Raw genomic sequence first — 11,072 nt, forward strand, 5'->3', positions numbered from 1 at the left:
AGCCAGCCAGCCAGCCTGGCTAGCTGGCCGGCCAGGCTAGCCGGCCAGGCAGCCGGCCAGGCAGCCGGCCGGCTACGGGGTCGTTCGTTAGCCAGGACTTTGAAATACCGCGGTTTCCTGTTTTTCTCGTGCTACACATATCGCCTAGCCGCGCCGACTTATTTCGCGCCGGCGTGCCCGGCCGAACGTTGTACACCGCACCATTGTGAAAATAGTTGCCGCGATGTTTCTCCTGCTCTTCTCGCTTCCCGTTTTTATTCTTCTTCCTCCTCTCTTTTTTCCCCCCCTCTGCCCTCTTTTCTACCCACTTTTCCCTCCCTCTCGGTTTTCGCCTCTCGCTTTTCAAGGCCGGATATCCTTCTCTTACGACCGAGTCATCCCCGGCCCCACGGAGCTCGCTCCGCCGCGCTCGCCTTCCATCGTCCCGGCTGGCTTTTCCTTTCTTTTCCGGCGTCGCGGTCGAAGCCGCCGCGGCGCCGCCATTTACGCGAACATCCTCGATAATAAATCCCGTCGAGTGATTTACGAAGTAGCCCCCTTCAACCTCCCGTCCCCCCCCCCTCCCCGCGAGCGAGCGAGCATCCGCGGACCACCTTCCGGGCGTAACCCCCGTGCAGTTTGAAAATTAATAACGCTGACGGCGATAGGCGCTTTAACGCGGCTTTTATGGCCCTGCGATTGCCGGAATTAAATATCACGACAACGACGACGTACCGTGTCGGTGTAATCATCGATTATTTCTACACGTGTCCGCTTTTCGTAATCGCGCGAGAATCGCATATTTTCGGATCGCCGACATTAACAATTTTCCACATACACTGTGATATCTGTTTCTTCGTGGAAATATACATCGTATCTCGCTACAACGCTTTATAATATTAATAATTGGCACACGCAGCACGCAATATCAATTAATTATCCTTCGTGATTTCGGAGTACGATAAAAAATTGCAGCATAATTAGCTGAATAGACTCTGATAAGCATTGAATGTCTTGAATAAGTATACGTGCAAAATATATATGCATATGTAAAAAAGAATGAAAAGGAAGATGGAGTTTTTTTTATGGAGAAAAACGTCGCTTATCAGATGCGGCTGAAATTCAAAAAAGCGGGGACTTTGAAAGGACGTTATTTATCAAGACGCGACTTCGTATCAAATCGATGCCGCGCGCACGCTGATTACACGTCGTAAAAGATAAAAAGGACACGATAAGAGGATTAATATTATGCATGCGCCTTTTGTTAAACGTCGCTGCGAAATGCAAGAAGTAATATGCGAGGCGGAAAATGACGTCGTCTGGCCTTTACGAGCCCGGATGCGAGAAAATCGTGATATCGAGGAGGATGACACGATCCTGCATTACAAATAGAAATTGTTACGACAGTGGCGCGCGGGGGAGACAGAAGCGCAATGGCGCGGAAGCGAGAGGCTGCGACGCGGCGGAGCTCGTTGGGCGCGAAAGAGCTCCCGATAGCCCGAAACTTTTATTAAAAATCGCCAACGTCTCTCGCGCGACTCGCGCCCTCATATCGATATCCGGATAATTTCACGTAGGCTCGTAGTTATTTTAAGCCGTTGCGCCCTTTCGCAAATCAAATGCTCGAAACGTTACCCGCGCGTTCGTTTTACCCGAGTGCTGCACTCTTAAGCACGGAAAAAAAAATGTAGCTGCATATGGACAACTAATATTTTTAGTTGTGATAGCTAAATATTTTGCTACGACAGCAAACCGTTTGCTGTCGTAGCAAAATATTTAGCTATCACAACTAAAAAATATTAGCTGTCCATATGTAGCTAAATTTTTTTTTCCGTGAGCGTGTACCGCAAAAAATCGGAGGTGCACGTTAAAATTAAACGTATACGTAATTATGCGGTACATAAAAATCCAGTAAAAATAGGAGGCAAGATAGTACCTCGAAATTACACGGAAAAAAAAATTAGCTGCTGTAGCTAAATAACTTAGCAAAATATGGACAGCTAATATTTTTAGTTGTGATAGCTCAATATTTTGCTACGACAGCAAACCCGTTTGTCGTAGCAAAATATTGAGCTATCACAACTAAAAATATTAGCTGTCCATATTTTGCTAAGTTATTTAGCTACAGCAGCTAATTTTTTTTCCGTGTAGGAGTCTTATTTACGCGTCTTGTTGGTGGATGCCCACAATGTAGACATAAAATGTAAGATTGATCCACTTTATGTAATTTGCGAATGTACTCTGTACACTCGTAATTCAATTCTTGGCACTGGCCACGAAAAATGCCTCGTATTACAAAACCCGTTCATAATGTATGTAATATGCACTTCGTGTCTTTAGCCGACGCGATCACGCAAGTGTGGCACGACGAAGGAAGATAATAACAAAAGCTATCTCTCGTTGGCATGGAGACAGGCATTTGGAGGTACATCGTACCTCGTGCTACTTTAGGAAGTACGTACGGGAACCACTTGTATCTCCTAAAAAATGTACCGTGAATTTATAGACGGTACCTCGAGCGGTACCTCGAGCGGTACCGACTGATCGCCATATATTCATTATTACCTCATATATCTTGTACCACGTGCTAATATATCGGTAAAAATATCTTTTATCAGTATGTAACTCAAATCTAAATTATACTTAAAAAAATTGTACCTCGAATTTGACGGCACTACGCGATATAAGATTAAGAGTGGCGATAAACGTGGCTGTCTCTCGGCGAAAATAATCTCGCGTCATAATTGGAAAGTCAATACAAATTCAGTTTGAAATATAAATAATTAATGCTGCGGAGAGATAATACTGCAGATTTAAAGAGCTGCAAATCAGTAGCATTATTTTACTTTTCGCCGATGATATTCTATTCGATTTAAAGAGCGCGTATAATTTTTATTATAATATAATTTTCCCCCCCGACCCGTTGATATTCATTGATGGTCATTAACTAACTGAATAAATCTTGGAGGATTATTTTCGGCACGGCTCGCTTTCGTAATCGCTTATAATTTTAAACGTTTAGAATTAAAACAGCACGCCCGTAATTTCATCATTTTTAAGAGAAAATTGACTCCAAATTGCACGGGGAGAATATCGAGCGGAGTTTGTCGGGCACGTCACGGGGCGCCTTTTATGCGCGCATGATGAATGACTCCGTAACGACGCGTCAATATCGAAATAAAACTGGCATCCTATCCAGCTCGTTCCCTATTACGTATGATCGGGGGGCGGGAGGGGGGGGGGTAAAACGCACTTCTGCAACGCCGTACATATTCGTCCCTGCGCGCGGCAAAATTGCATAGTAAAATCACCGGTGGTAAATCGCGCCCCGAGCGAAAGGGGGAGAAAAACGAAAGGGGGGTGGCGGGTGAACAATACGCCCTCCCCCTCGTGCCAAAAATACGCCACCCGCGATCCGACGGCGTCACGTTCCGACTGCAGTTGCATCGTGGCTCCCGAATAGGACAAACGAGCCGCCGCCGCCGGAGGTGCGTACCCCGGGGGTAAACCCGGGTCAGGCGGCCCGGATACATTATCCATGCGGAGCTTCCGGTCTCGGTGTCACCGATCGTTACCCTGTATTTCACGGCGGACATTGAAGCCCATTTTTTCTCCCGGTTTCTCTCCCTTTTTTTCGCTCCCTCCCACTCTCCCCGTGTCTCTCCGTATTTCTGCCCCGTAACCCGCGGCGACGTCAACGCGGATGACATCTCGGCGGGGGACCGACTGCGCTTTCTCGATTCCCACGGCGCGCTCCTTCTCTTCCGCACCGTCGCCGCCGACGTCGCCGACGCCGCGGGCTGTAATTGCAGTCTACCTTTATTTTCGAGTCCGCGCAACGCCCGCGGAATACTACCGGTTTACCCGTGCTTTATAAACTTGCCCGCGTCTTCTTACAGCCCGATATGAAACTCCTGCCCGAGGGGGGTCGGCCGCGGGACCGCGGCGGCAGCGGCGGTGGCGGCGCGGCCGCCGGCGAAAGAATTTTAAGTTTCCATCGAACGAAGTTGCACACCCGCGGAATTTCAATATCTTCGCCCGTAATGGACCGTTACTGCACGCATTACGCTCCATTACGAGCCCGCGGTTTACCGCGAGGAGATCTGTAGTCGTTTAAGCGCATTCGACGCGCCGCTCCGCTTCCGAAGCGGTGGCCGTGTACGCTCGCTGATGACTTGGAGGAAAATCAATTTTAAAATACGCAGCGAGTTGTGAAACAGTTACCTTAAAAAAAAACCCCCCATATATTGTACGGGGTGTCCCGGAAAGACCGGGACAACGCCCGAGGATAAATTCCTGAGGTCATTAAAAAACTCTTAACACCCAAGTGCTCAGACTACGATAAGTTTTATAATAGGTTTGAATAGTGCTGCGGATTTGAGGCAACGAAACTCAACGGCTCGCGTTTTACACATTGTGTTTCTGTCTTTTAGATTTTCCATGAAATGTGATCCGCACAGACAGTGTATTTACGCAAATATTAGTAAAAGCAAACTTATTCTCTTCGCGTACGTAATCTTGATATTAGTGTTGACAAGGGCTGAGACGGTCAGCCTTCGCCCCTAGGACTGTGCACTGTACTACACCTGAGCTCGCGGGCTATAGGCTACCTAAAGCCTGATACACACTATTGGTTCGCTCACCCTCCGCTCGCAGTCCGCTCACGGTGCGATCCATATAATGGATGTATATAATGTAGAGGGCAGTCTCCTATTATGAGATAGGCTTTTAATATGAAACAGCAGATTCTCAACATCCAAACTCAATCGCAAATCTTTTTTCGCTATGATTACGCGAGCAAAATATTAATAAGGCCGTGAAAAGAAACGTGGGCGAACCGATAGTGTGCATCGGGCCTTATTCGCTAATTTTAAATGCTTCTAATTAAAAAATTATTAGAGCTTGCATTTTGGTATTCAGACTTTTGTCTTAAGACAACCTCGAAAATTCACCCTTGTTTCGGTCTTTACGGGACGCCCTGTATATACCATAAAAAAATGTGAAGAATTGGGTTCAGCGAAAAATGGAATATAGATGTATTTTTTTATTAATCCGTAAAAATATTCTATTTTTTATTTATTAATAACCTTTCACGTCAGTTTTTATTTTGATTTTCACGTTGCGATCACAAATCCACACGGATCTGAAAATAAACGAGATGAGAAGAGAGCGGTCAGTCATCATATCTTTTAATTGCCACGTGCGCAATCAAAGTTTATTAAGTCAATTAAGTCATCGCGCGGCTACTCGTTATTTACGGGAAGGCTACTGTAAAACGATGTGTCTCGATGTGCGTATGCATAGAAATGAATACACTCCAGTGTCGCCACGACATGTCCCGTGGTTTTTAAATGTTTGAGAGGAATTGTACTAATTTCTTGTTTGCTGCTGCAATATACAAAATCAAGCGTTTCGTGACTCGCCCTTATGGACGGTTTCCTCCGCGGTGACTCGTTCATTAAAAATAACAGTAATGACGACAGTTTTATCGATCGCGATACGTCGCGATAAAAAAACAATTGCGGATGGATGACGTAAATTGCGAGCGGAAAGAGCGGGACTACAAATAATGTGCCGCCGCGAACGCTTAATTGCGAATTGCGCCGCCGGGATCTTTTCCAATGGGAAATTCAAAATATTTTCTCGGCAGCCGCTTTAAATACACACCCTTTAATCTTTATTATTGGAGCAAGCGAAGATTAGAGCTGCCAACTTTTCATTCAAACTTTCGCCACCATTTCCAGCGAGGCTACGTATGTACACACGGCGTTATGTGTACGACTGGGAGTTGGCGCACTTTCATAATTTGCTTTACCGTCAGCAATACAGTGTGTAAAGTCGCCGGCTATGATACGGCAAACGACGGCATGATATACGGGATAGCGTTTGATGCCTCCGATCGTAATCTATCCAGTTTAACGATCGTGTAAAAATTTAATGTTCCGCCGTACCGCGGCAATTGAAGTAGATAAGGTAGCGCTGCTGCAAAAACGTTCCACATCCCTATTAACTTTACAATCGTCCTACTTCGCTGTAATCGCCGTTTAAACCATGACAAGGACGTCGCGTTATACGCCGCGTCTACGGATGCTGCTAAACCGGTCATTAAAATCCCATGCGCAGTCTTCGGCTATATCGTCGTTTTTGCTTTATTTGCCTAACGAACACGGCCCTCGGACCCTTGACCAGTTTAAAGTGGTATGAATGTTTAATGCGACGCAACCTAGGAGTCTAGCCGCACGATCGAGCCTGAGTCGTCACAGAAACGAAGACGAAGGCGGTATTTTCAAGGTCCGCTTTCGCCGAACGTCGCTTCAATCTTAGTTCAATTTACGTTCGTTTCTTTCTAACAGTTGGAAGGAGACAAGGAACGAACTAAGCTGAGCCAAGCAACGTTGGTGACAGCGGGCCTAAAGGCCTGCGTCCACGATGCAAGTTCTAGTTTCGCGAAACGTGTAGCCAATCAGCTCTTCCGTAAAAGCTGCAAATTAATTGGACACACGTTTCTCGGGGCTAGAACTTGGACCAAGTTCCAGCATCGTGGACCCTGGCCTCGAGAGTGCGGGCAAAAATCCCGGGTTGACGGATGAGAGGGGATTTTAAGGAGTTTGAAATACAAGCCAAAAGCCAGCAGAGAACGATGGAATAACGGTGACTTTCATATATCTCTACAACTGACAAGAATTGTGCGAAACAATCGAAGCCGTAAATCCACGCATCGACGCTACGTGAACTGTGGAGGGGCGGGGGGGGGGGAGAGGTGTGTATTCTTTATTGCGGGATTCACCCTTTCTTCCGCGACGCGCTTCGCACGCCCGAGCGTTTTGTCCACAAAAAAAATATATTCCAGAAACGAAATAATTTTATTACTCGCCCCGTGTTTTCCCCCCGCGACTCGCGTGTTCTCCGACCTGCGTCCCCACCCCCGGCGGCATTCAATTCCGAACAGAACAGCCGTACCTGCGGCGTACAAACTATTATGCATTTGTGTGCGCGCGTTACACGCCGGGGGTCCATCGTTGGTTCCTGATATACACGTGAATTCACGGGTATGGGATCGGGCAGCGGCGGACAGGGGGAAGCGGAAGGGGTGCCGGGGGAGGGAGGGGGGGAGCAACCGGGAAGGACGCGCATGCAGCGGCTTTGATTTTCAGCCCGCGATACGCTACTGCCAATTATTCAGCGTACATGTTGGCCCATTGTGAATCTGTCGAGAGATGGCGGTCGATTACTGCATCCGAAGTGGAGCCGTTATGTCAATTTGCATAATGCATCGATTAAATAAACGGGTTGCGGTCCTGTCCGATGTCGTGGAGCACGACGGTGGCGAAGGGCGCCCGGCCCCGTCCTCCTCCCCCGCCGCCGCCGTCGCCCGCAAAACAACTATTGACAGGCGGCGAATTCCCGACGCCGTTCACGTCCTGTGCGTACGTCAAAATTAATGCACGCTTCCCCCCTCCCCTCCGCCGCCCCGTCTCATCTTTTTCCGGCGCTCGCGCACGCGACGCGACACGTCACATCGCGCACGATAACGATTATGAGGTTGTCGCCGATGTCGGCCCGCGCTAACTTGTCCTTCGCCATTAATTAGCGGCGTAAATCGCGCCGCGCCCGAAATTCCATCGCGTCCTTTTACCACCGTCGCCCTCCGCCCTCTCCCCCGCGCCGTGAATCAGAACGCGTCATTTGTCACTCGGCGCATCGGCCCGTACGTAACACGCCGAAATGTATATCGGGGGCCGCGCCGAATAAATTCTCCCGTCTTGCTCGATTTAGTTTCGCGTTTAATGCCGCTATTTGCCCAAGCCGTTGTTGCATGATAATTGCGGCACGATCCGACGACGTGTCCCCGCCGAATGCAATAATTCCAGACACCGGCGAACGATCGCTAATCGTATAATTATTCCCGCTCTGTTTTATTGGCACTTGCATAAATGCGCGGCGTTCCGAGAAATCAATATATCACGGCGATGATAAAGCGATATTTTTCCGCCGGGCAAGGGGACAATTTTCCTTTGGCGGAATTTTTGGAACGAGAAACGAAGTTTATCCCGGTTAAATATTGAGCCCGAAAGTGCGAATAAAATAAAACTGCTGGCTTCTCTCTTCCCCTTTTCCCCGTTCCGTTTATATCTTTGGCTAATTGATTAGATGACCGTCAGTATTCCTCGCTTACATGCAGTATTTTTGCCTGGCACGGAAAACATTTATTGATTTTCTCTCGGAGACATAGTCGCGAAGCTATCGTTGCAACTAACCGCGTTAATTAATTCAATTATTGTCAAGTCTTTATGGCACTTGTCAAAGTTCTCTGTGCGCGGCTACCGTAGATGGAAGAGAAGGGACAGTTTTATCAATACAATTTATCCGTGCAATTGTGCGCGTCACGTATCGAAATTTGTCTCGATATTTTCGTACTCTATCCAGCGTTAACGTGAAACGCTGAAACGATAACCGTTGATACCGCATCGCGATCTTAAGGTATGGTAGTTGCTTCGCGACAGTAATGCTCAAAAGTTATTCAAGACAGGAACCGGCGCTCAATTATTACAATGATGTATCTTGATGCGATATTGTTCTAAAGAATACACTTACGATCAATACATATTATAAAATAGATTCGGAAGATTATAGTTTGAGGCGCTGTTGCCACATCTCTTACACTACACTCATGTCTACTACATGATTCTTCCCATTTTTCAGTTTTAACTGTTTATATTGATGAAACGGAACGGTCATTAATTTTTATTATTTTTCCAGTTGCTCATTCTTTTTTACTTTATAACATTTGTTTCTCGTACGTAAAATGTGCCATCATTTGCGTTTGCAAACGCAAATATTAATATTTTAACACTTAATAATATGTATAAATAATGTTTCACGTGTAATAATATTACAACGAATTATATTGCTACGTGTGATAATATTTTTAACGTGTTTTACACGTTTAATATTTTGTGTAACACAGCAAACTTTAACATTTTTTTTTAGAACTTTGAGACGGTCAATTTTAATTTAATCAGTTTTATTTTGCGCGTATTAATATGTAAAGAATAAACTGTAAAAATTTCAAGCAATTCTCGCATAAATAATTTTACGAAATAACTACCTTAATTCGCACTAACGACGCGCTACAATATTTTTAGACCGAGCCGCCCGCGACACCGGAGTCCCTCGAACTTCTTTAACCGAACTGACCGCGAACCTCTTCGATTTTTCATTATTCGCGCGAATTATCTTATTCGGCCGAAATGCAAATTTCACCGAGAGAGACCGGTTGTCCGTCGTTCGCGTCACCGATACGTCGCCGGCTCATTATCCCGCGATATGGAAAGTCGACGCGAGAATCGATACGATCCTGATGGCAGGCGCGTAAATATTTTCACTATGTCGAAGGCACAGGGGGAATATCGCGAGCGTAAACATTTTCCCCCGTTACCCGCGAAAGCAGCGTAGATACTTAGCGTTAAACGTGCATATCGGCTGTACGTATAATATAATACGAGCGCGACGACGGGGAAGTTCGAAGAAGTACAGACCGAAGGCAGGGACCTTATGTAACGAGAACAGAAAACGACCTATCGATCCGGACCAATTATATTTGTTTTCCCCAATCCCATTAGCGAGCGCAAACGAGCGGAGAGGACGACCCCCTGGTTGTCTCTCTCGCGCGACTGTACGTTACGTTTCCACCCCTCTTTCTCTCCCCGCCGGGTAGGGAGCACCCAAGTTTTATCATTCACTTACGCGGCTCGTCGATGTCGCCGAGCAGAGCTTCCGCCGCGACGAACCGGGCCAGCAGGCTCATCAGCAGGAGCATCCTCTCCATTGTAAGCGGAATGAGTCCCTGGAGCTTCCGCCCCCTCGCGCGGACGACACCGTCCTCCTCCTCCTCCTCTTCCTCAAATCCCGTGCTCAAGTGGAAGCCGGCTGATAACTTTGAATGAGACGAGCGATCTCCCCGGTGATCCGTCAGGTCATCCGGGATCTCGGCTCTAACGGGCGCATCTTGTCATAAGACGGCGACACATCCGTCGCATCGATCTGAGACTCCCCGGGGCGAGTCCCCCGATCTTTCTTCGCCGGCCCCCCTCGGTAAAACGTCCGGCGTACAGTTTTAACGGGCCCCGCGCGTCGGAGCGCGGGGGGTGCTTGAGCGCCGTCGACGGGGCACGCGGCGACACGGCACCTCCTCCGCGCGCCGGCTGGAATCTCGGCGTAAAACTGCGGGATTACAAGTAAGTCGCGCGGCTCCTTAAGGGCTCTCCGCGCGCGCGATCACGCGCGTTATTTATGCACGCAAGCTCCGGCGCCGTCGTCGTCTCTAACGGGGTTACTCGATCGGGTAATCGTACATCCTCGCACAGTCTATTGGCGTTCATTTCATACACCACTAGGTCTCACACGCGCGCACGCCAACGACCCCCGTCCATCCCACGTTCCTCCGCTCTCCGTCATCGCTCGGCGATAATGACGTAATGATGTTTTCGAGAACGCGGGGCGGAGAGCTCGATGGGGCGGGCCCGCGCGGGATGACTCCGCTCGATCGCGAGCGTTAACGGGCTAACGCAGTGGACGCGCGCCGCGCGAAAAACACTTTGCTATACCGGGGGATTCACCGCCCGCCCTCGTCGCCGCGCATCCTTTCGTCCTCCGCAGAATTCACGCTGCACCGCTCGCTGGTAATTATAGCAGCGGGTCGCGAAGAAGGTAAAACGCGCTCGGGCGGCGAACGGGCATCTCTCCGGTCGCACCAGATCGATCCGACCGCGCGATTTCGGACACGGGCGCGGGGATCTATCGATCACCCCGGGCAAGAGAGCAGTCGTCCGGCTCGCGTACCAATTCTACGTTCTCTCTCCCGCCGCGAAAAATATATCTCGCTTCTCCTCGCGGCGGGGGTGGAATGCCCGTCGGCGGATTCCGCGATACCAGACCGCGAGTCTCGGGGTCAGCGGACGACGGCGGTGGCGAACTCGCGCCGAGTCTCCTCCGGAACGGGGCAGCGCGCGAGGGTGTTTCGCCGGCGGCAAGTGCCACTTTCACCTGTCGCGCGCGGATCGGCCTCCGGCCTCGACATCCCCCGCGCGAGC

At 48.8% G+C, this 11,072-nt stretch overlaps 1 protein-coding gene across 1 annotated transcript in view; it reads right to left on the reverse strand.

The window, feature by feature from the left end:
- LOC105567725 (Down syndrome cell adhesion molecule-like) overlaps positions 1-11,072 on the reverse strand; it is a 37,198-nt gene extending 26,126 nt beyond the window's left edge. Inside the window, exon 1 of the mRNA XM_012022819.1 lies at positions 9,727-11,072. Coding sequence (XP_011878209.1) covers positions 9,727-9,808 — 82 coding nt within the window. The 5' untranslated portion in view covers positions 9,809-11,072. The remainder of the gene's footprint in view (positions 1-9,726) is intronic.

This window comes from Vollenhovia emeryi, unplaced genomic scaffold (genome assembly GCF_000949405.1).
Source record: "Vollenhovia emeryi isolate VEMERY1.0 unplaced genomic scaffold, V.emery_V1.0 DF939135.1, whole genome shotgun sequence".
NCBI classification, from domain to species: Eukaryota; Metazoa; Arthropoda; class Insecta; order Hymenoptera; family Formicidae; genus Vollenhovia; species Vollenhovia emeryi.